Below are 26,216 nucleotides of genomic sequence, written 5' to 3'. Positions count from 1 at the left end.
TCTGTTACTTATTAGCTATATGACCCTGGGCATGCCTCAAATTTTAGTTTCCTCATCTGTAAAAATGGGGGGAGATCATAAAACCCATACCTATACCTCACAGAGCTGTTGTGAGGTCCAACTGATATAATGGCTACAAAGCATGATGCCCCACTACCATAGACATACCAGCTACCATTGTTATAGTTACTGTTATTAACATGACCTCAAGAGATGGGGTTAAAGAATAAGATCACATGTAAAACTATCAAGGAGGGGTCAGTGAGTCAACAGAGGAAGAATGAGCAATAAAAGACATATAACCTAAGTAACAGTAAAGACAGAATGTAAAAAGAAAATAAAAAGTTAAAGATCCTTAAAAAGGCCTAGAGGAAGGTCCTAGCATAGCCACTCTTTAGAGAATCTAAGGGAAGGATGTGGCATGATGTGCAAAAAACTATAAGCCAATGTGGAACCATACCCAAAGACCTATAAAATTGTGCATACCCTTTGACCCAGCAATATCATTACTAGGTCTATATCCCAAAGAGGTTAAAAAAAAGAATAAGGACCTATATGTACAAAAGTATTTTGTACTTTGTATTTTGCAGCTCTTTCTGTGGTGGTAAAGAATTGGCAAATGAGAGGAATGCTCATCAGTTGGAAAATGACTGAACAAATCATGGCATCTTAATGTAATGGAATACCATTGTGCTCTAAGAAATGATGAGCAGTGGGGTGGCTAGGTGGCACAGTGAATAGAGCACTGGCCCTGGAGTTAGGAGGACCTGAGTTCAAATCCAGCCTTAGACACTTAACACAAAAACCTAGTCGTGTAACCTTGGGCAAGTCACTTAACCTCAATTGCCCTACATTCTCCTCTTCAAACAGAAAAAAATATATAAAAACAGAAATTATGAGCAGGATGCTTTCAGAAAATCTTGGAAAGACTTTGGTAAACTGCTTCTGCTTTCTCACTACCCTCAAGTCCATGCATTCTGACCTCTAACCTCACCACTCTATTGAAACTGCTCTTTCAAAGTTTACCAATCATCATTTCCCTACATGTTCCCCCAGAGTCTTTCCAATACTATAGGATAATAGAATCATAAACTGAGTTCTGGAAAGCACCTTAGAGGTCAATGAAGCCAACCTGTTCATTTTTGCAGATAATAAAACTTAATCCCCAAGGTTATACAATAGTAGAATCAGGATTGGAACCCAGGTCCTCATTTTCACTATACCTCCTTTCCTCTCTCAGCACTCTCTGATTTTCCCAGCTTTCATGAATTGAATTATCATCTCTACAATACTTGTCTTCAAATATGTAGATTCAGCCCTAACTTCTCTCTGAAACTCAAATCCTACCTGCATCATGAACTGCCCATTGAGATCTACTTCAGGATGCCCTGTTAGCACCTAGAAGTCACCATAGCCAACATAAAACTGATCTTCCCATAGCAAACTTCCCTATTTCTGCTGAGGGCATGCCCAGCCTCTTGTGTTCATAAATTTGTAGTCACTCGCACTCTCTCCCTCACCCCTGTTCAACAAACAACTGCCATGTCTTGTCTATTTTAATCCCACAACATCTCTCATGCACACCCCTTCCTCTCCACTCAACACCATCCCTCTAAGCCTTTATCGTCTCTTTCCCAGACTAATATGATGGCCTCCTATAATCTTCCTGCCTTCATTCTCCACCCCTCTACAACTGATCCTTCATAAAACTACCAAAATCATCTTTCTAAGGGAGAGTTCCACTCATCTTATTCCATTTCTCAAAAACTTTCAGAAGCTTCCCATCAACCTTAGGATAAACCCAAACTTTTCCAGATTGGCTTTCAAAGACCTCTAAAATTTGGTACCAATCAAGTTTTCTAGTCTTATTTCTTATTACTCCCCTTCCTGCATGATATACTTCAGATTAATTTATGATTTCCCAAATTAGACATCCCATTTGCCATCTCCACTCCTTTGCAAAAAACTTCCCCCATGACTAGAATTCATGTTCTCCTCATCTCCTCCCCTTGGAATCCCTGTCTTCCTAGCTGAGGTGGCAACTCCTGAAACCTTCTCTGGTTCTCCCTAGTTAGTGCTTTTTCCTCCACAAATTACTTTGTATTAGTCTACTTGTATACATGTTTTATCCCTAAGTTAAATTTAAACTCTGTTTGGGTTTTTTGGGGTGGTAGGGTTGGGAGTTTGTTTTTGTTTCTGCCTTTGTATCTTTAGCACCTGACCTTGTGATGGATGGTTAATTGGCCCCCATTTTATTCTAATCAACATTACTCAGTTTGACAGGATTCCACAAGAGTGGCGATTATTAGTTCTGATAGTAAGCCTCAGAGCTATGAACTGCAAATTGTAAATTTACTTGCTTAATCCTAAGAAGCCAACGAGAGGACCTCCTCCCTTGTGTTTCCTTGTTATGGTGACCAAGCCAAGCATGACAGAGGTAGCCCAATTGCATGGAAAGTCTCCCAGCTATTTTTGTTGTCCTTCTGTCCCTTGTCACCCCTCTATTGCCTAATATGGGGCAATGACCATAAGCACTTGACCAGAGTGACCCTGGTTGCCGCACTGCAGCCTGCCTCTCTACTGGCCCATGTAAATGTTTTGACATCTGTTTATCTGCCGAGCCCATGATGGTGCTCATCAGCTTCGTAGGACCTCCTGAAAGGTCAAAATAGGTCCATCAAGTCTGCTTATTGGCCTGTTTATCAACCAATGGGATTCTGTATTTTATGTAGACCCTCTTGGAGGGTCAAAGGCAAGGTCTGTCAACCAATGAGATTTTGTATTTTTGGTCTGCTCCCCCTCAATTATCTGTGTATCGAGCACTATAAAATGAAGGCCCTGGAGGAAGGGGGCATCTCAGATCATGAGGCTGCCCTCTGAGGTCCTCTTCATAAGAGGGGCCATGAACTCCTTAATAAAGTGCTATTGACTCAGAGCTCTGCCCCACTGGTTTTTCTTGCAGATTGGACAGTTTTGGAATCCCTAAAACCTTGTATATATAATCAAAATTAATATTTTTTCCTTAATGGAATTGAATCTAGGGACCCAAAAAGCAATGGTCTTCCTTTTAGAAGAACGAGGAGGGAAAGGACAAAATTTCAACAGGCTCATAACCACTGAGACTAAGGTTGAAAGAGTTAACTACAAGCATCTTCCGGGCTGAGAGCCTAGGTGAGTACTCACTGACACAGCAAGAGTATAGACAAAAGGAAAGAGTTGTTACAAGGTCAAGTTCTCATATGAAGATTATGGAGAATACGTTAGGTTCTTAACTACCTAGCAGACTTGCCAAATCAAATCTGTCTCGGCTAGAAACAGAGGGCTGAATCTGGCACCAAGCCCAGACAGGATTGGGCTGGCTAAATCCATACCAGATATAGAGATCAATCTACCAAGAGAAGGTAGTTCCTTGAACTCTCCTTGTGAACTGCAGGATAGAAGGCTAATGTGTCCGATTATAAACTTTCCAGTTGCGTATTTTAACCCTGTGAGTAAGTTCCCCTATACCACTTGGTAGGAAAACCTTTCAAAAAGTCTAAGGAAGACTGTGCATCGTTCGGGATAACAAGGTAGTGGGGAGAAAGGAGAATTCTCTATTATTATTACAGTAGCAAAGAAACCAGACAGAGGATGTGTGCTGTCTATGGGAATCCTGAAGGCAACTCCTAGTATTCTGGTTTCAGGGCTTGCCTGGCCGGGAAACAAACATGGAGGTCATGAATATGACTGGCCACTGACACCAAAGGCAGATGTGGTCTTTCTACCACAAATATCCCCTTGTGCCACCCTAGCTGTAAAGGGAATTTGGCAAGCCCACCCACTTGGTCTTGTTAAAGGGAAAGGGAAATCAAATGTCCTTACAAAGATAATCCAGCATGCCTGAGCTCCCACAAGTAGTCACTGTTTGATGGACAAAGAGCCAAATCCACTGACTGTACAATCACTAGTGTGGTCCCAAAAGGTGACTATCTCAGTTCTTGGTTCTCAGCTCTGTTATGCACTGGCTAAGCTTCATTTGCCTCAAACTCAGACCTTTTCAAGTCATTTATATTAATGAGACCAAAGGCACCAATTCAGTCCGAGAAAGGGCCAGTTAGCTTCCTAGGGATAAAAGCATTTTTCTAGATTCCCTGCTGACAAAGGAGTCAAGAAGTCCATTCTATTTCACCACAGGAAGCCCATTTTGATGGTGGTGATTTGCATTGTACAAATCTAGTTCCTTAGCCTAATAATGTATATCAATAATGTGGATAACCATGAATTGAAAGAATTTTAGACGTAAAAGGGGCCTTGAAGGTCATCTGACCCAATTCCCTTCATTTTATAGGCAAGGAAATGGAAGTCTCAAGCTACACTTTTCTCATCTGTCAAAAGGAAGGGTTGAACCAGAACACCTGAGTTCCTTCCACCTCGAAACTGATGGTACTATATACCACTGCTTAACTTGACCAGCTAATTGTGCTTGTTGACTGACTGTTAACCACAGACCTCTTTTTTTCTGCTAGAATAACTTTTTCCAGGTTATTCTGAATAAACAAAAGGATTCCTAATATTAAATATTAATGAATAACAATTCTAAGATCACCTAAAAAATGAAATCACAGATTATCTTCTGACTCATACGGTCCTCCTTGAAAAGTGAATACAATCCAGTTAGTAGCTGTAAGTGCAATCACTTCATTTCTATCGAAAGCCAACAGGAGATACAAAATATAACAGATATTTACACAGCTCTTTTAGCTTTGGAAAACACTTAACATACATTATCTTTTGATCATCACAACAACCCTATGAGGTAAACGCTACCATTATTAGACAGATGAGGAAACTGAGACAGACAGAAGTTAAAGAACATAAGGGTCACAGAGCCAGTAAGAGTCTGAGGTAAGATATGAACCCAAGTCTAGCACACTATCCACACCACCAGAATTCTAGGTAGATGGTGGCTACCTAAACATGGTCATGGCCCTGTGGGTAAATGGCTCTGATCTTGTTGGATTATTCCTGAGAGAAATTATTATTTTGGGGTATGTGGTAATTGGGGTTAAGTGACTTGCCCAGGGTCACACAGCTAGTAAGTGTCAAGTGCTGAAATCAGATTTGAATTCAGGTCCTCCTAACTCCAGGGCTGGTACTCTATCTACTACTCGCTGCCCCTAGAGAAATGATTATTAAATAATCACTTGTTAATATTGGGGAAATCCAGGATTTTTTCCCTTCCTATTTCCTCACTTGGAGATTAGGTAAATGCTTAGTTCTCAGAAGGTCAGGGATGATGATGAGATGTAATCTTGGGTAAGACTTACCCAATTGGGAAAGCTTAGATCTAATCAAAAGAGTAAAGAGATTCTAGTCTAGGTTAATTGTGGCCCATTGTGTTCTAGTCAGACAGCTCTGGGTGGAGTCTCTTTGTCCAAGCCTGAGTGAACAGAGTTCCATCCCACAGCCCCTCATTCAAAGAGGTTCACCTCTCATTATAATATTCATTCTCTCATTAACTGTTTACCAATCACTGTTGATTGTCATCTGTTGGGAATACCCATTCTTTCAAGAACAAGAAGCTTCCAGGACAGGATTTTGGTTTATGAGAAAAGGCCAAATGACCACTTATTAATTATTTGCTAGCCATTATTAAAAGCATAATTAATTACCCAGAAATTATGTCTGTCAAACTTTTCATGTGTCACAGTCCAACACATGTTTCTCCTCATTTTGGGTCTTCTGTCCACAGAACTGATGATGTCTTTTACTTTTACGTGACCTCAGGACCAGCACAAATTTTCTTTCCCTGGTTGTTGGAAGGACTGGGGAAAGAGAAGAGAGTGAAGTGGTTTGTCATCTTCTCATTCTGTAAGGCCAAGGGTTTTAATCAGAATGACCACAGGAGTTTCTTACAGATTCATTCTGGGGAAGAACTAGCCGGTGGTCACTGCAAGTTAGACATCTAAGACTAAGAGAAGTAAAAAGACTTGCTCACATTGCGGAGCTAAAAGACTGACAGAGTTGAATTTTGAACCTAGACCTTCCAAATCCAAGTTGAGTGTGGCCTTCACTGCTTCATTCATCTTTCATGTTGGCAAGTCATAAGAGGGCAGCAACCAAGCTCAATCTTTTGGGTATAGCTGGCAGTTTTTAGAATTTTCCCAGGAACCAAATTTATCATCTAACAGGTAAGTATTCTACCCCTTTCCCAAATTGAAATAACTCAGGAACACAAATCTAGATCAGCAAGGGATTTAAGAGGATATGTAATTCAACCACACCCCCATGATACATGAGAAATTGAGGTGCAGGAGATTAAATTATTTTCCTGAAGTCACAGAGGTAGCAAGCATGGAAAGTGGGCTTTGAGCCCAGTTCTACTTCCTTCTGTGAGGGAGAATATGGCATAGTGGATATAAAGCCAGACTGACACAAAGGAATACTATGTTCACACCTTGCTTCTGGCACATGGTGGCTATAGGACTGTGGGCAAATAACTTAACCTTTCGGCATTCTAGGCAGCACTCTGAAATTTTAAGTCTTAGAGCATGGGTTGACCTGAATCAGTGGAGGGAGTTTCCTAGCCTGGGAGTCCCATAAAGAAATGATACCGCTCTTTCCGCACGGCCTTGGGACCGTCTGGTCGTGCTGCTGGTAAATACGGTAAGGCCCGAAAGGGTACAGTGAATTGGCCAAACACACACAGCATATAAGTAGACGGAGCCTGTGATCCTACAGCTGAGTAAAGTTCCCATTTTAACTCAGGTTCAGTGTAACCATGGCTCGTGGTCCCAAGAAGCATTTGAAGTGTGTAGCAGCTCCAAAGCATTGGATGCTGGATAAGTTAACAGGAGTTTTTGCTCCAAGACCATCAACAGGTCTCCACAAGCTGAGGGAGTGTCTCCCACTCATCATCTTCCTGAGAAACAGACTGAAGTATGCCCTGACTGGAGATGAAGTAAATAAGATCTGCATGCAGTGATTCATCATGATTGATGGCAAGGTCCGCACTGATATTACATACCCAGCTGGCTTTGTGGATGTCATTAGCATTGAGAAGATGAGTGAACATTTCCGTCTGGTTTATGACACAAAGGGACGCTTTGCCATTCATCGTATTACAGCTGAGGAAGCTAAATATAAATTGTGCAAAGTGAGGGAAATTTTGGGGGTACAAAAGGTATTCCCCATCTGGTGACCCATGATGCCCATACTATCCGTTACCCAGATCCTCTGATCAAAGTGAATGACACAGTTCAGATTGATTTAGAGGCTGGCAAGATCACTGATTTTATCAAGTTTGATATGGGTAACCTATGTAGGGTGACCAGTGGGGCTAATTTGGGTCGAATTGGTGTGATCACAAACAGGGAGAAACATCCTGGCTCTTTTGATGTTGTCCACGTAAAAGATGCCAATGGCAATAGTTTTGCCACCAGGCTCTCCAACATTTTTGTTATTGGCAAAGGTAATAAGCCTTGGATCTCTCTTCCCCGAGGAAAGGGTATCCGCCTTACAATTGCTGAAGAGAGAGACAAGAGATTGGCATAAGCAGAGCAATGACTAAGTGAGTGCAGATAAGGATTTGTAGGGTTTCAGTCAAGTTGAGATGTTACAGTTTTTAACAAAAAATGTGATTACCCTACAAAATATAAAATACACAAAATAAGAAATAGCTTAAACAACATGGTCTTATAAAATGAAATAGAACAAGGCATAAATGCCTTTCTCTTCTTTCTTTGGATTAGGGTACTGTGGGTATGAATGTTGCATAAAATGTTAGAAGATGTAGCTGTATTGGTTTTGCTTAACTGCTTTTCTTCGTTACATGGAACGGGTCTCTGGAGGATGGGGAGAGGACATATCCCAAAATGGCTGATGTGAAAACAAAAGATATCAATAAAACTTAAAAAAAAAAACGAAATGATACCACAGGTATAGTCCCTATCCATACTCTACCATGCCTTGCCTATAACAAGTTCTTAATGAATATTTCTGGAATGAATGAATGTTAAATCAAGGGCTAAGAATCTTTTTTTTTTTTTTTGCCTTTTGGAAGGCAATTGGGGTTAAGTAACTTGCCCAAGGTTACACGACTAGTATTTTTGTGTGGGTGTTAAGTGTCTCAGGCTGGAACCGAACTCAGGTCCACCCGACTCCAGGGCCGGCACTTTACTCACTGCGCCACCTAGCCACCCCAGCCTAAGAATCTTTAATGCTTCACTATGTTAACCTAACATATGCTATGTTACTTCACAATGCCTAAGTTTCAAACTTTTGATCAAGTTTGATCAAGAAGTCAACCCTCATCTAACTTTCTAGTGATTTACACATATTGCTAAATTTGATGCCTATCAAGATGAAAAAAAATAAAGGATTGATTGACAATTGGGATATTACAGGTATATTTCCCCAAAATAACTATGACAGGAAATCCAAGCCATGACACATTTCCTTATACCAAGAGTTCTCACTTAAACTGGGCAATGTGCTTAAATCCTGACCAGGGCCTCTCATCCATGAGTTTCACCCTGAATGTAAGATCACAGGGTCACAGATTTTAAATAAGAAGGGACTAATCTAATACCCATCATTTTACAAGTCAAGAAACTGAGTCCCAAGAAACTGAGGGGAGGTGAGTTGCTCAAAGACATATAACTAGTAAATCCCAGAGCTCAGTAAACTTTCCCCCACACTACATTGGTATCATTATTGGAACTCTAGTCTACTTTCCTGATTGATTTCATTACAAATGTTAATACATTCTCTATTAAACAGCTAAAGTCTGAGGATCTTTTAGAGCTTATATATTTTCTCAGCACTAACAGTGGGGACATGGTTGATATAAACCAGTGAGAATAAATTCCTGCTATCTACCTAGAGAGAGATTGGCATAGTGGGGAGGTAAGGAGTTCAAGGTAAGGGGTTCATTTCTGAGGACCCATGTCTCCTGAGGGGGGCAGCATTTCTTCATTTCATCAGAAGTTTGTGGTTGCCTTAACTGACATCACTGGATCCTCTTCACTGGTATATTTTTTAACTGACTTGACTGCTAGAACCCAGCTTCTCAGGCTCACACAAAAATTCATTTTTTATGGCTTCACCTTGCACATCTAGTTTCAAAAAGAAAAAGAAAAGAAACTCTGAATTTCCTATAATTAACTCATTGAAATAGAAGGAATGACTATCACCTGAATTGATGCCAGTAGGAATGCCAATTCAGGATTATCTCCTGAATTGATGCCAGCAGGATAGCCAAACAATTAATCAAAAAACATTAAGTACCTCTTATGTGCCAAGAAATAGGATGGGAACTGCAGATACAAAAACAAAAATGAAATAAGTCCAGCTTTCAAAGAACTTGTATTCTATGTAGTAGGAGGATTGATATTAGGAATAAAAGCATGCTTATTCCCATCACCATGACTGCTAAGGAGAAAATAGTTACTTCTGGAACATTGTGACTCGAAGTTTAAGTATTCATCTAGGACCTGCCCTCTGACTGTAAAGAGAGTGCTCTATCCACAACACCATACTGCCTGTCTACTAAGTCTTAATCTTCTTAAAAGTGGAATCTATGGGGCAGCTAGGTGGCACAGTGAATAGAGCACAGGGGGACCTGAGTTCAAATTCGGCCTCAGATATTTAACACTTACTAGCTGTGTGACCTTGGGCAAGTCAGTTTAGCTCATCAAAAATAGAGGGCCTGTTCACCTTCGGTGAATTGCCCTGCCTTACCCCCTCCAAAAAGAAAAAAAAAGTGGGATCTGTGTCTAATTTCTCTTATAGAGGTTCCATAGTATTTACAAAGTAGAAGCTATTTCTTAGGCTCATAAAATTAGGAGTGGGTGGGATCTTCTAGTCTAACCTTTCCATTTTTTTTTTGCCTTTTTTTTTGGAGGGGGAAGGCAGGGCAATTAGGGTTAAGTGACGTGCCCAAGGCCACATGGCTAGTAAGTGTTGTGTCTGAGGTCAAATTTGAACTCAGGTCCTCCTGTCTCCAGGGCCAGTGCTCTATTCACTGCACCACCTAGCCTCCCCCTAACCTTTTTATTTTTAAGAAAAGGAAACTGAGGTCCAGAGGGATTTGGTGAGTTATCTGAGATCAAACAGTTATTTACCTGTAGTGCCTATAGAACAGTTGAGAATTAGACCCAGGTTATCTGACTCCAAATCCAGTATTCTTTATGCCATAAGAGAGGAGAGAGAGATGTTTAATGATATAATATGAGGGAACTAAGACAAGATAAGGTCACTATACATTCATCCTTAGAAATGATAAAGAAGAATTTAGGTTAAAGGTCAATGTGTTTCACTTAGAGACCAAGCTTGCCCTGAAGAAAGAGATTTAGGGACATAAGAATAGTGTGGTCTAAACCAAAGCTGATCAATATTAGCAGTTGCCTTATTCCTTTCATGCCAGAGGCACCCACCTTTGGCCTCGAAGTGACAAAACCAGCTATAAAATGATTTAATTTGGGACTGTGGCTAATGATGGCATAATTGGTATAAGTATCTCTGAGATTAGAAGGCAATTCATTTAGACCATGAGTTCTTAACCTTTGTGTTCATGTGTATACATATGTGTATACATATTTGTATATGTTGTGGACCTCTTTAGCAGTTGGTGAAGACAAGATATCTTTTTTTCAGAATGTTTTTAAATACAATGTAAGGATTAGTATACAACATATATAAACAACTAACAAATAAGTATAGGACTAATAGCCATTCCACAATCACCAAATGGTTGAAGGATTTTTTTTTTAATTCTCAAAATAATTGTAAAATATTCACAACCACATGAAAACCTGCTCCAGATCAGCAATAATAAGAGAAATGCAAATCAAAACAGCCCTGAGTTTTCGCTTCACACCTTGCAAATTTACAAAAATGACCCAAAAAGCCCACACCCAATGCTGGAGGGAAGTGGAAGGCTAAGAACACTGATGCATTCTTGGTGGAGCTGTGAAATGGTATGAACTAGAAAACAATTTCAAATTATACGAATAGAGTAACTAAAATGTCCATGCCTTTTGAATCATTGTCTCTATTACTGGGCTTATGCTCTGAAGAAGCCCTCATTAAGAAGAAAATCCCCTATACTACAAAATTGTGGTAGCACTTTTTGTGATGGCTAAGAAATGGAAACAAACAACGTTCTTCAAATGAGGAATGATGAAGCTAATTACAGTATATATTTATATATATATATAGTAGTTATATATTATAGTCATTTTCTATATATACACACATATATATATGTATGTGTATATATATATAGCTATAATAATGTAAAAAGAACTACATACAAAAACATCAAAAGTAAATGTGACAAAATTATAAAAGTACAAGTAGGAATCAAATGAAGAAATATGAGAAGACACTCCCCAACCTTCCCCTTCATGGAGGTAGGAAGTTAACAGGTGTTAATCAGGGCACATATTTTTGGACTTTATTAATGTATAGATAAGTTGCGTTTTCTTTTCCTCTCTAACATAAATACTATTTGTCATAATGCGATGGCTCTCTGAGAGGAGCATAGGAATAAATATGTTATCTATATCAACTAGTTACTTGAAATAACTACAATAATATAAGAAAAATAAAATAACAAAAACTTTAAGAGTAAAAAAATTCATAATTAAAGGAAATGGCTACATTTCAGTTAGAGGTTAGAAAAAAGAAAGATATCATTTTTTCCCATTCCATTTGATGGACCCCTAAAATCTATCCATGGATCCCTTGGAAGATCTGTGGAACCAAGGTAAATAGGCCCTCTATTTTTGATGAGCTAAACAAAACATATCACCTTCCTTCATCCTCATCTTTCAACTCTCTCCTTTCCAGAACTCATCATGTCGCTTCTAAATATTCACTTTCACCCTCTCTAACAATTATTTTCAAACTGGACTCTTACAAAAAAAAACTTGATCTTTCCCTGTTTTATTTTGGAAGAATCTCTTTTTTCTTGTTTTCCCCAGTGAGCTTGCCCACTGCTCCTCCTGAGAGCCTTATACAAGACTTTTCCCTTGAAGGACTCCAGACTTTTCACCTCTCTTAACCTATGTATCATAATCTTCCTGGGGGTTAAATAAGAGGACAGAGGTTTTCTCCCCCATTTGAGAGCAGAGAAAACTGAGACTCAGTAAGGCGGAACAGCATGCTGCTAGTGATTCAGGAATGGAACAGTGGGACTAGGTGGACTCAACCTCTTTAGCAAGGTGTTTTGCACATATCACCTTGTTTTATGCACACAACAGCCCTAGGAGATAGGTGCTAATAAAGACTGAGAAATGAGCATTATTTCCTGCTTTCCTGGAGTCCCATAAAAAACTCAGATCTGGGCATCAACTAGATAACACTTTTCTCTGTCTTAAAATTCATCCCAGAGCAGCCATTGATCCAGTAATGGTACCTGGACATAGGATATTGTCCAGACTCCTACTTTCATTGCCACTGGGAATAGAATGCCCTTCCGTCTTGAGATCAGAGAGACCAAATGTGATACATGCCAACCACTCTGAAGCAGAAGCTTTTGAGGTGCCGGTGCATGTCTATGGGAGCCTTGCATGCCTGTCCCCATGTGCAATTTTGTTTTTAGAAACCTATGCATTAGAATATAAAGGACCAACGTATTTAGTAGAACTCAACATAAGTGTAAGCATTTCAAGAATTTCCAGAGTATACCCATTCATAATGCCATTTCAATACTTTTAAAGGGTCATATTTCCATCTGCATGAGAGCTTCTTCCTTAGATGCAAATCACAAATCCCTTAAGCCTTAGTAAATAGAGACATTAGGGGATGTGACCCCAAAATTCTTATCACCTAAAATTCAGGGAGAGCTAGAGTAATGCCATGGAAAGAGCTCAAGACATGGTATCAGGAGAGACCTAGGTTCCTTTGGGACAATGACCACATCTTCTACCTGTCTGCATTCCTAGAGTCTAGCATAAAACTACACATAGTAGGCACTTAAATGCTTGTCTAGGTAAGTTGAACTCATATTCTCTCTGATATGGGACCACAGGAAAATTACTCAACTTATCTGAACTCACAGCCTCACTTCTAAAGACAGACATATCAATGTCTATGTAGAATAACTACCATGGCTTTGTTAAGAGGATCAAATGAAATAATGTATGGAAATAACTATAAATTTTAAAGCACTATATTGATGTCAGTTATGATTAGCATTGATTCAGTTGTCCCAGGAAGACTTTTACATGGCAGACATGTGAAACTGTACTTACAGCATTACCAGCTTAGTAAGACTTGACAAAATTTCCTCATCGTTGATATGGCCTTCAAGTTCTGGGGGCCAGTCATAGAGACTGTGAAGCATCAGCTCCAGACCTTACTGGCAGATTTATTGTTATTATTCAGGATAATAATAACAAGAAGAAGTAAAAGAGTCGAGAGAAGAGGAATAGGAAAAATGATCTCTCCCTTGAAAAATAAATGCTATTTACATGTCTCCAGCATGTCCAATAGGAGTTTAGTGATAATGATATTAATAATAGAATTAATGTAGGATAATAATTTCAAAGTGATTCAGTTATATTATCTCATTTTATCCTCTCAACTACCCTGAGAGATATGTGATATCATTATCCCCATTTTAAAGATGGGAAAACTGAGACACATAGAAGTTTAAGTGACTTTCCCAGTCACACTGCTAATAAGCTAGGCAAGATTTGAATTCACATCTTCCCAACTGCAAGTCCCACATTCACCTAGCTATCTATGGAATGAATTTGAAATTGTTTTTCCAACAGTCAAGATGATTGACAACAATCTGTCTTTGCTCTCTGGCTTAGGACCCTCCTTTGGGACCAGTACTGACATCTATAAGAAGTAAAATGTTGCTAGTTTCTTAATGGCTCTTTCCATTGTGCATAGTCCCCTGTGGGTAAGGGTTATCATTCCCATTTCATAAACTGAGGACCTGAGATATTATACATAAGTGTCTTAGAATAAGTGGCTCATCCCTAGCAAGTCTGTCCAGAGCTAGATGAGATTACGGTTTTCCTGCCTCCCAACTCCTCACTTTCTTAATCCCATCCTTCACCAAAACCTAGGAATCAATCCTCCAGCTTTCCTTCTCCAGTATATACAGTGGGGCCAATGGAAGAGAAAAAGAGTAACGGGAGTGTCATGACTGCTCTTAGACTGAGAGTATTTGGGGGAGAGAATGAAGAGTGAAGTCCCCTTGAGATTTTATGTCCTTGCAATCTTGAATGTCACACGGCTCTCAGGATTAGAAGGGAAGCTGTTGGAAAATCTTAGCAGGAGTTACTAATTAATAATTTTTTAAATTTCTTTTCAATTGCTCATATCTTCCCAAACCCATATCCTGTGACCATACACCCACATTGGTAGTGGTTTATGAGTCTATGAAATAGATGTGTGTTTAAAAAGGCTGCAGAGCTTTCATCTCTAGACTCCAGAGTCTAAAAAGAATGCCACAACCACAGTTTGAACAGAGCACTGCCCAGTACCATCTGATAAGGGAGGACAGAATCAAACTGGTGAGTAGTGAATGGGTAATAGAAACAGGATGCAAGGTTATTCTACCTCAGAAAGCAGCCCTCACTTACTGGAACTAGAAACATGGTCCCAATGGTGATCAAGACTTTCTGTCAATTTCACAAGGTACCACCAGGTTTTTAAAAAGTGATCAGGATCCCACAGTCCCTGCAAACAGGTTGCCATTGATGACAGTATAGAGACTTCCTGGGAAGAGAAAAGAAAGCAGCTGTGAGAGCTTCTTTGATTCTGTGAAACTAAGATCTATGGGGGTTAAGTGACATGACATGGACACATAACTAGTTAGCTACAAAGGTAAGATTCTGATTCTCTTTCATTTTAGTCTGATGCATAATGGGAAGATCACTGGACTTAAACCTAGGGGATTTAACTTTGAATCCCATTTCTGATACTTCCTAGGCATGAAATGACAAAGTAAATCATATAATTTCTCTCACTTTCCTTGTCCGTAAAAAGGGGACAATAAAAATTCATATTCATATAAAGCATCTCCTAGTATGTTACCATGGCTTAGTGAATAGAGAGCTAGAAAAGAAGCCAGGGAAATTTGAATCCAACTCCCATCTCTGATATATACTGGCCATGTGACTCTGACCTCTCAGTTCTCTAGGTGAATCTCTAAAACTAAGTTTCAAAGAAGATGCAGACCTTCACTGGAAGGAGTTTCCTCTCCTAAGAATACCCTGTGCCATTGAAATCATAGGTCCAGTCTCAATGCCACTCACATAATGCACACAGGTTTCCAAAAGTTTTTCCTCACAGCTCCCTCCTATATAAATAGGACAGAACTGAGTATCCCATGTTTGTGTCCCCTACCTCATGATCTTGTGAGGTAAGTGCATAAAGCTGAGAGTTTTATAGAAATGTGCATTGTTATTAATACCAAGCAATGAGAAAACTGAGACATACAACTTCAAAATATCTTTGTGCAGGTGTATACACTAATCAATTCAGCTTGATGAACTTTGTCCAAGTGATCAACATTGGCACACATTAAATAAGTGTGTACACATATCTATAAGCACATCTAGATGTATGTGCCCACAGCATTTGATCCTCCTTGAAAATGAATGTTACTCACATTGGCTTGTTTATGGAATGGAAGAATAGATTCAGTTTTTGAGAAGAGACCATTTGTCCTTGAGGTAAGGGAAGAAAGAGAAGCAACAAGGCTAGAAAACAAAGAGAAAGTGACACATCTTTCCCTTTTCCTTCTACAGACAGCTATGAGCATTGTGATTCACTTGAAAATCATTCCATTACTTCCTCTCTAACATACCACCAGTGCCACAGCCCTGAGTCTTTTTTTCCTACACGCTTATTATCGTAATGATGCCAATACATGAGAGGCACTGTGAGGTATTGAATAGAGGGAAAGCATTAAACTTAGTAAGTCCTGGGTTTGAGCCTCATCAATGACAAATGCTAGCAGTTCACATCAATTTACATTCCATTTTTATTGTCCTAGATGATCTTTCAAATCCTTCCCAAATATGAAACCCATAATCACAAATTGATTAAATAAAAAGAACAAAATATTCCCCCCAAGCCTCAAGAATATATATTCCTATCTAAAATCTCAACTGGAAAAATAAAAGAATTCTGAGAACTATAGCCCAACTTTCAGACCACAGAAAGTAGGTGAGGAAATTCTCCTCCTTTAGCTGGTGACCCTTATTCAGAGTTTCCACTTAGCAGAAGACCATCTATTATTCAGAACAACCCTGATATCAGGTAACTAAAAACTAGAAACAAAATGGATGCCCAATGATTGGGTGATGACTGATTGGGAAAATCACTGTGATATGTAAAGATGCTAGAAAATTATTGTTCCATGAGAAAGAATATGAGGAATTCAGAGACACATGGGAAGACTTTTATAAACTGATACAGAATGAAGTAAGAAGAACCAAGGAACAATAAACACAACCACTGTGATAAAAAGAACCAACCTTGATCATCACAGAACAGAAGATGAAGTACCCCTTCCTCCTTTTGAATTAGGGGAAGAGAACCATGGGTGCAGAATGTTGTATACATTGTCAGAGTCAGTCATTGTGGCAGTTGTTTCTGTTTAATTTCATATTTATTGCAATGAACAACTCATAGAATGGGTAAAGAGCATTGGGGTATGAACGAGGTATGTCAAGTAAAAACTATAATGTTAGAAAAATTATATGAATAAAACCTAATCTTTTAAAAAATAACCAATTGGGGGTGGTGCAGTAAGTAAAGCGTTGGCCCCGGAGTTGGGAGGATCTGAGTTCTGTTCCGGCCTCAGACACTTAACACAAAAAACACTAGCTGTGTAACCTTGGGCAAGTTAACCCCAACTGCCATCCAAAAGGCAAAAAAAAATTAAAATTAAAAAATAACCACTTACCTATTACTATAAGGGGGAAAAGCAAGTAACTATACACATCAAAATAATGACATGGCATCTTTTAATATTTATATAAGTTCTTTATCAAAAGCTTTTTCTGCATCTAATGACGTCAAATGATTTTTATGGTTTTATTATTAATATAGTCTATTATGCTCGTAGTTTTCCTAATATTGAACCAACCTTACATCCCTGGTATATATTCTATCAGGTAATAAAGTATAGTCTTTATGATGTGTTGCTATACTCTGCTAATACTCAAATGTTTATATCTATATTCATTAGGAGTATTAAATGATAATGTTCTTTCTCTGATATGTATCTCCTTGATTTAGGTCTCAAGATCATATTTAATATTTTAAAAATTGGTTGTTTTTACAGGCAACTGGGAAATAAGATATACAGGCATGGGGGTATAGAAATCTATCTTGCCCTACTAGAAAGTTAGGGGGGGTAGGATATAAGAGAGAACAGATTGGGGGAAGGGGTATTCAATAGATTTGCTATTTTGGGGTGGGGGTGGGGAAGGACAAGGAGAAAATTTGTAACTCAAAATCTTGTGAAAATGAATATTGAAAACTAAAAATAAATAAAATGAAAAAAACAAGATCATATTTAAATGTTAAAAAGAATTTGATAGAAAATCTTCTTTTCCTATGTTTGTAAACAGTTTAATATTGGGATTAATAGTTTTCAAATAATGGAATTGTCTTGTAAATCTTGTCAGGTTCCTTGATTATAAGGGCCAGACTATTTTAGCAGTAAATAGACAGTGTATTTTGGTGACAGTTAATTACATTGCATAAACTAGCTTCTTATCTTTAAAAAAAAAAAATTAGAATGAGACTAATTATAGATTCATGGAATTGTAAAGTTGAAGGAAACCTTAAAGATAATCTGATCTAATCCCCATTATAGAGGTGAGGAAATTGAAACCCTGAGTCTCATTTTCCCCTGCTATAAAATGAGAGATTGGACCAGATGATTTAACATCCTTTCCAGTTAAAAGTCCATGATCCTATGTGGTATAGATTAATTTGTTGGAGGTCGTACACCTAGGGAGTGATTGATTTTTGCACGTGTCTTCCCCTTCCTGCAGGAAGTTTGGACACTGTCCATGAGATTCTCTAATCTCATAGATAAATTTTGCCTTTTCTTGCCCCAAGTCCAGTGTCCACAAAATGAACCAACCTGTTGTCAACCACCTTCTTTAACCCCCTTTTCTGCCTTTTTTTCCCCATCAGAATATAAGTCCTTTGGTTGTAAAGACCTCCCAGCTCCTGTCAATGTATCCTCAGTGCTTAGCACAGTGAGTTTTTAATAAACTTGCTTTTTATCTTGTTAAATAGCTATCTTGGACTAGAACCAGCTTTCCTGACTCTTAGTTCAATGTTCTTCCCACACTTATTCTTTCACTTCCAGTGTGTAGCCATACACATTAGCAGGGATTTGTTCATATGCATATGGACTAGATCTGTAGATGATGCTGGGGAGCCCTGAGCAATTTGCTTAACCTCACTCATTCCATTTCCTCATCTGGAAAATGGGGCTAATGCTTGCATTGCCTGCCTCATAAAAGAGATGAGTAAAACTCGTAAACCTTGGAGCAGTGCAGAAGTATGAGCTGATAGCATTGCTTCTCATCTATCGTATTATGAAATTGGTTTGTGATATAATAAATAGCAGTCTTCATTCTTTCTGCCACTGGTTTAGCCAGTTCCCTGCTTTCTCTTAAGGATAAACCTCTTTTTTCTGATAGCATCATCTTTTACAGGTTATTCTGAGTAAAAAAGTAAAGAAGTAAAAAAAATATCGTTCTGAATAATAAATATTTTCTAGCCATAATTCCAAGGTGAACATCAATAAGCTGAAAAATCTAAATAGAGTATCTTCAGGATCATAAAAAGGTAAATACAATCTGATCAGTTTGTGTGAATACAGACACTTTATTTCATTTGAAGGCTAGCAGGACACACAAGATGCTAGTAAGAATCACTATTTTGTAGCATTTATAGTTTTGCAAAGCACTTAACATACATTCTTTCTTTTGGCTTTTGTAGTAACCCTGCAAGGTAAATTCTATAGGTATTATCCCCATTTGATAGATGAGAAAACAAAGACTTATCAAAGTTAAGTAACTTTACCAGGGTGACACAGTAGGATTCTGAGGCAAGATTTGAGCCCAGGTCTTCCTCATTCCAAGTCAATCACTCTATCAGATACAGGGGTGGGAAACCTGCAGCCTTGGGGCCACATGTAACCTTCTAGGTCCTTGGATATGACTTTTTGACTGAGTCCAAGTTTTACAGAATAAATCCTTTTATTAAAGGAATTTGTTCCATAATGTTTGGATTCAAAGGGCCACACTTGAGGACCTAGAGGGTCACAGATAGCCTTGATACTGCAGGTTCCCGACCCCTGCTGTCTGATCCATCACACACCTAGAAAGATGGTGTCAACCCAGACTCAATAATGGCGTCTTTAGTAGGTGGCTCTGAGGCTGTTGGCCTGGTTGTTTTTCTCATGGTGGTTCTTCTGTCCACAGAATTCATGACTTTTTTTACCCAATTGGCCTCAGGATCAGCACAGATTTTGAATCCCCTGTGGGTGATAAAACTAAAATGGAAGGAAAAGAAGGAAATTGTTAGTCTTCTTGTCATTCTATCAGGCCAAGGGCTCAGCTCAGAATGAACACAAGTTGCTTCTCATGGCTTACTTTAGGGGAAGAATGGACTGCCCATCCCTTGTGGGGGAAGCAGAACCTGACGTTCAGAGAGGTGAAAGTACTTGCTCACCTTGTTTAGTTTAATGGGAGCCAGAGTTGGATGATGAACATAAATTTTCTCATTCCAAGACCAATGTGCCTTCCACTATACCACACTGCCTCTCATGGGGCAGGCCATAAGATGAGGGCAAGGGCCAAGGTGATAGATAAATATATATGTGTACATAATATATATTACATATATGTAATACATACATATGTTTACCCTTAAGTGCTTTGCCCATAATCGGTTCTTAATAAACATTTATAGTATAGATAAATAAAATGGATAAATAGTTATTTATATGGATAAATAATGGATAGATTATAGAATGGATATTATAGAATGGATTTTATGGAAATTAAAATGGAATGGAAATTATAGAATAGATAAATAAAAGGGAAAATTAAAGTGTTAAGAATTATGAATGAATTGCTGTGTGTCTACCTAAGAATCTTTGCCTTATTCCTCAGTGTCTGTAAGGATTTATACCTCATTCTTTGGTGAAGGAGGAGTTCCTTCATCTAACTCCTAATCCAACTTAAAATAAATATTAGAAATACCTACTGGCCAAAATGATGCCTTTGAACATGAGAAAAGGATTGTTTTGCAACAAGTACATTAAGGGTAATATCGAGGTACATTGTCTCACCATAGCTTTGCCAACATCCAAAGACCTCACATAAAAAGGGCCATGTATGTGAATTATGGTGTGGGACTCCCAGCCATGAGTCCATTCCTGATCTCTAAGGTTCACAAGGTCACTGGTTTGAAATAAGGAGGTAATTTAGAGATCAGCTAGTCAAACCCTCATCATTTTACAAATCAGAAAACTAAGGACCAAAAACAAGGAAGAGATTTGCTCCAGGCCTCACAGATGGTGATTTGCAGAGCTGGGAATTGAACTCGAATGGTCAGACTGAAAGTCCAGCAACCATTTCCTCACATTATGTTGCTAACTTTATAAGCTGTAAAGGACATTTTCCTAGCTGACCTGATACAATATTCCTATTGGGCAGCAAACCTGAGAATCTCTTCAAGTTTTCATAGTTTTTCAACTCTCTACAATAGGGACAGAGTTAATGTGTTTCAATAAGAACCAATTCCCACTACATACTTGGAAGGAGATTGATTGAAGGAATGGGAGAAAGGGACCATTCAAAATGAGGCATTTGTTCACAAGGATCATTTCTTATAAAAAGGGAGGCATTTTGTGGTCTCCCTAGAAGCTGATGCTTATATAAACTCACATCACTGCTCTCATGGGGCCCTCTTCAATAGCATAAGTCTTCACTCTCTTGCTTTGTAGGGGCTGACTCCAGCTCACGCAAAAACTCTTTTTTATGACTTCAGTTCCTACACCTATAAAAAAAAGAATTTTTTTAAAAAGGAAAAAAATCATATCTCCTATAATTAGCTCATTAAATGAAAAGGAAATTTTATCTGTTGAATTAATGTCATTGGACTCATCGAATGATCATCAAGCATTTATTAAGCAGCTACTATATACCAGGCAATGTTGTATACACTGGAATTACACAGAAAAAAATGAAGCAGGAGTTAATCTTTCACATTGCAGGAAAGTTGATATTGGGGATAAGGATAAGCCTTATAAGCCTTCTATCTCCATGACTACTAAGGATAATATAGTAGCTTCTGGAATATTCCAAAGCAAAGTTCATCGATGCTTCAGAGCTCTAAATATAGCATGCAATCCCCTCCATTATGTTGCCTTTGCATTAGATTGTAATCCCCTTGAAAGTAGGGTCTTTGTCTTCTCTCTCTTATTTACCTCCTAATTCCATTTACACAGTCAAACTGGCCTTCAGGCTACATAGAATTCTACCTGGACAGGTTTGAAAGATTCCCTAGTCTTACCTCCTCATTTAACAGATAAGGAAACTCAGGTTTCCTGAACCTCAGTTTCCAGAGTTAATGGGTGTTTTCCAAGGTCATAACCAGAGTCCTATGACATCCTTGAATTTTGCTTAGGATGTTTCAGAAGCAACTATTATGTCCTAAGTAGTCATGGAAATGGAAATGTGTTTATTATTATCCCTAATATCGATTTTTCTGCTATGTAAATGATATACCTCTTAAAAGGATAAATTTATTTTTTTCTTTGTGTCCCTGGTGACTACCACATTGTATATAGTAATTGCTTAACAAATGCTTACTGATGGTCTGATGACATCAGTTCAACAGACAAAATTTCCTTTTAAATTAATTTAATACTTGTACCTGTGGCATTTATAGCAAAGTTGGAATTTGAGCCCAGGTCCTGTGATTTTAAATCTAGTATTTTGTTCATAAAGTAGACCCATTTTAATGATTAATATAAGATAATTATCTGGGCAAAAGAGGTCACTATAGTTAGAAATCCTTTTTTTGTTGTTGTTGTTCTTGTTAGTCATTCCAGTTATTTCCATCATTTTACAGGTAAAGAAACTGAGGCAAACAGGGTTAAGTGACTTGCCCAAGGTCACACAGCTATAAGTGTCTGAGGCCAGATTTGAACTCACAAAAATGAGTCTTTCTGACTCTGGGCCTGGCACTCCATCCACTGCACCACCTAGCTGCTCCTAAAGAACTTTAGAAGAATCTTTAAAGAGTCACAATGAAGATCAGTATATTTTCCTTAGAGATCAAGATAATATTGCAGAAATGGAAAGAGACTTAAGAATAGTGGGACTTAAACCAAATTATTCAATGTTAGTATCTATTGTTTTCCTCTCCTGCCATAGGCATCTGCCATGATTTCAAAGTGGCAGAACCATTTAATTTGTAACAGTGGTTAATGAGTTTCCAACACTTGGTAGAAAGTGTTGCTGATTCTGGAAGGCTGTTCTCTAAGATGGAGCTAAACATAATATATCCTCATCCTACCTCCCCATCTCTCTCTCTACCCTCTCCTTTCAACACTCCCCATACCCTTCCTGAACTTTCTCTTTTCTCATCTCTGCCAATTTATTTTGAATCTGAACTTTTTCCGAACCCAATGAAAGAAAAATGTGACCTTTCATCTCTGTATTACTTTAGAAGAATCTTCTTTTTTTACTCTCCCCAGTGAAGTAACCTATCACTCTTCCTAAGACCCTCAGAATTGAACAGGATGCATAACTATACTGCCTTTTCCCCTGAAACCCTTCTGGCTTTTCAGCTCTTTCAACCTACTTAAATATCATGAGCTCTGTGGGAGTTCAATCACAGCAAGAATTGGCTTCCCCAACTGGGAAACTGAAAACCAGCAAGGAGAAGAAGCATGTGGCCGGTCATTCAGAAAGTGAGCAGCAGAAATAGATGGACCCAATTGGGTCTAATGAAAACAAACATGAGCACTCTTTCCTGCCTCCATGGAGACTCATCGAATGATTCAGATCTGGACATCAACCAGATAACACATTCTTCTTTGTGCAAAATTTCTGCCCAGAACAACAACTGATTGTAGTTGGATATAGGATATTGGCCAGACTCCTAACTACATCATCACTGAGAGAAGAATGTACTTCCATCCCAGGATCAGAGAGGTCAAGTGGATTACATATCAACCACTCTGAAGCAGGAGATCTTGAAGTGTCTGTGTCTGTGTGTCTGTGTGTCTGTATGTGTGTCTGTGTGTGTGAAGGCTTTACATATCTATCTCCATGTACAATTATAGCTTTAGGAATCTGCACATAAAGTGCCAATGCATTTATTAGAATTCATCATAAGTATAACTTTTTCAAAAATTCCCAGTGTATCTCTAATAATGTTATTTTTTCCTTACTTCCGAGATTCATGTTTCCATCTGTATATGTCCTCCTTCCTCTGATGCAGATGGACTTAGTAGATGGAAATGTCAGTTGTTGCAGAAAAAAATATATTCTGACTTGGTGGTCAACCTTGGTTATGGTATGGCGATGGCATGGAAAGAGATCAAGGCTTTGAGTCAGGAGAGAGCAAGGTTCCTTGAGGATAGTAGCCATGTCTCATACCTATGTCTATCCCTAGAGCCTACCATAAAACCTTGCATATGATCATTACTTAATGGATGTCAAAGTAAGTTTAATTTAAACTCTACCTCTGATATGTATTATTTGTGTGACCACAGGAAAATTGCCCAATTTATCCCAGCCTCTTAGCTTCACTTCTAAAGATGGACATATTAAAGTTTATATATACCACTGACCTCCAAGGATTATTATGAGGATTAATTGTGATGGCATTTTCAGAGAAATCTGTAAACTCTAAAGCACTATGTCAGTGTCGTCCATTATTACTGTTGATCCATTTTTTCTAGGCAGACTCTTACATGGCAGACACATTAGCCCATACTGACATTCTTAACAGCTTAGTAAGACTTGACAAAATTTGGGCACTATGGGTGTCGCCTTCAGGTTCTGAGGTTACACAGCGAGGCATCGGCATTAGAGCTTACTGGCAGATTCATCAACAATAACAGGAAGATAGAAGAGGATAAAAAAGAAAGAAAGAGTATAAATAATCTGCATTGGAAAAATTAATACTGCTCATTTTATTGCAAGACCTCTAAGTTAAGAGCATAATAATTATTATGGTTGTAATAGCTAATGTTAACAAAGGATAATGATGTTTTCATATATATGTGAATTTATTTCATATTCCCAATTTTACATATGGGGAAATTGAGGCATATTGAAACTTAAGTTACTTACCTAGGATCACACAGCTAGGAAGTTAAGAAGGATTTGAACTTAGGTCTTCATGGCTCTAATGGGTTGAGCACACTCCCCAATATCACCTAACTGGCTAGGACATGAACTTGAAATTATTTTTCGAGAAGTGAAGATGGATTGGCAGTAATCCATCTATGCTCTCTAGTGTGGTTTCCTCCTTTATAAGCAGGACAGATGTCTGCAAGAAGTCATCTTAGTTGTTAGTTGTTGCTAGTTGATAGTTCTTTAATGACTTTCTTTAGTATCTATCATTTCATGCATTGTTACCAAGTGTCTTGCAGGTAAGACTCATCATTGCCATTTTATAGACTGGGGAACAGAAGACAATGTGAAATATCTCATTGGAAAAACCACTGACCTGGAAAATAGATCCAGGAGGGATAATTTTAAAATTATTGGACTACCTGAAAGCCATGATCCAAAAAAGAGCTTAGAAATCATCCTTCAGGAAATTCTCAAGGAAAAATGCACCGATCTCTAGAACCAGAGGGCAAAATAGAAATTTAAAGAGTTCACTGATTGTCTCTTGAAAAAGATCCCAAAAAAGAAAACCCCTGGGAATATCAGAGCCAAATTCCAGAGTTCCCAAGTCAAGAAGAAAATATCATAAGCTGACAGGAAGAAACAATTTGAGCATTGTGGAAACACAACCAGGATAACACAAGATCTAGCAGCTTCTACACTAAGAGATCAAAGAACTTGGAATATGATATTCCAGAGGTCAAAGGAGCTAGGATTAAAACCAAGAATCACCTACCCAGAAAAACTGGGTATAATGCTTCAGGGGAAAATATGGTTATTCAATGAAATAGAGGACTTTCAAGCATTCTTTTTTTTTTAAGCAATTGTGGTTAAGTAACTTGCTCAAGGTTACACAGCCAGTTATTTCTGGGTGTGGTGCTAAGTATCAGAGCCTGGATTTGATCCCAGGTCATCCCAACTCTGGGGCCAGCGCTCTTACTCACTGAGCCACCTGGCTGCCCCTAAGCAATTGGGGTTAAGTAACTTGCTCAAGGTTACATGGCCAGGTGTTTCTGGGTGGATGCTAAGTGTCTGAGCCCAGATTCGATCATCCCAACTCTGGGGCTGGTGCTCTTACTCGCTGTGCTCCCTGGCCACCCCACTTTCAAGCATTCTTGATGAAAAAACCAGAGCTAAGTGCCTTAGAATGAAGGTTTTATTCCTTGCAAATCTGGTCAGAACTAGATGGGAGTACTGCTTTTCTGCTTCCCAGCTCCATGCTTCCTGTAATTCCATCCTTTATCAAACCCTAAAAATTCATTTCTCAGCTTACCTTCCACCATATATGCTGTGGGGCCACAGAAACAGATGAGAGCCAACAAGAAGAGCTTCATGGTTGCTGTTGGACTGAGGGTGTTTGGGGAAAAGAACAAAGAGTAAAGATTCTTTTAAGCTTTTACACCCTGACAATGATCAGTGGATTTCCTGTCATGAGACCAGATTATTGAGGTAGAAGGAAGGTTGCTGGAAAGTCTTTGCTGAGGCTACTAATTTTTTTCTATTTAAAAAAAACACCCCAGGGATAGAGGTGATTACAGAAATTAAGCTATTACCACAAAAAAAATGCACAAAGGAGAAAGAATCCAACCATAGAAAGCATATCATGGGAATAGAGATGACCAGGGTTCATCTTCAGAGGAGGATATTGAAGTAAAGAAACCACCAAAGAGTAACATCAAATGGTCTCCTGCCCAAAAAGAATTCATAGAAGATCTTTAAAAAGACTTTAATAATGACAGAGATGGAGGGAAAACTTTATTTATTTATTTATCTATTTATTATATGACTTTATTTATATATTTATAACTATTTATTATT

The 26,216-nt window shown here is 38.5% G+C and overlaps 1 protein-coding gene and 1 pseudogene across 1 annotated transcript; one reads left to right on the top strand and one right to left on the bottom strand.

The window, feature by feature from the left end:
* The first annotated feature begins 6,703 nt into the window (after window positions 1-6,703).
* LOC138166133 (small ribosomal subunit protein eS4-like) lies at window positions 6,704-7,906 on the top strand (annotated as a pseudogene).
* Window positions 7,907-18,844: 10,938 nt separating this feature from the next.
* On the bottom strand, window positions 18,845-25,803 carry LOC138166132 (lymphotactin-like). Its single transcript, XM_069094538.1, has 3 exons — window positions 25,672-25,803; window positions 20,934-21,045; window positions 18,845-19,534 (listed from the first exon to the last, which is right to left on the bottom strand). The coding sequence occupies exons 1-3, from the start codon at window positions 25,730-25,732 to the stop codon at window positions 19,360-19,362; spliced, it is 348 nt and encodes a 115-aa protein (XP_068950639.1). The 5' UTR covers window positions 25,733-25,803; the 3' UTR covers window positions 18,845-19,359.
* Between the last annotated feature and the right edge of the window lie 413 nt (window positions 25,804-26,216).

Source organism: Petaurus breviceps, unplaced genomic scaffold (genome assembly GCF_028583685.1).
Source record: "Petaurus breviceps papuanus isolate PSGF00001 unplaced genomic scaffold, PetGlider_PUasm1.0 220, whole genome shotgun sequence".
In the NCBI taxonomy this organism is placed as follows: domain Eukaryota; kingdom Metazoa; phylum Chordata; class Mammalia; order Diprotodontia; family Petauridae; genus Petaurus; species Petaurus breviceps.
Note: the sequence above shows the minus strand (reverse complement) of the source record. Positions and strands in the feature narration are given on the sequence as shown.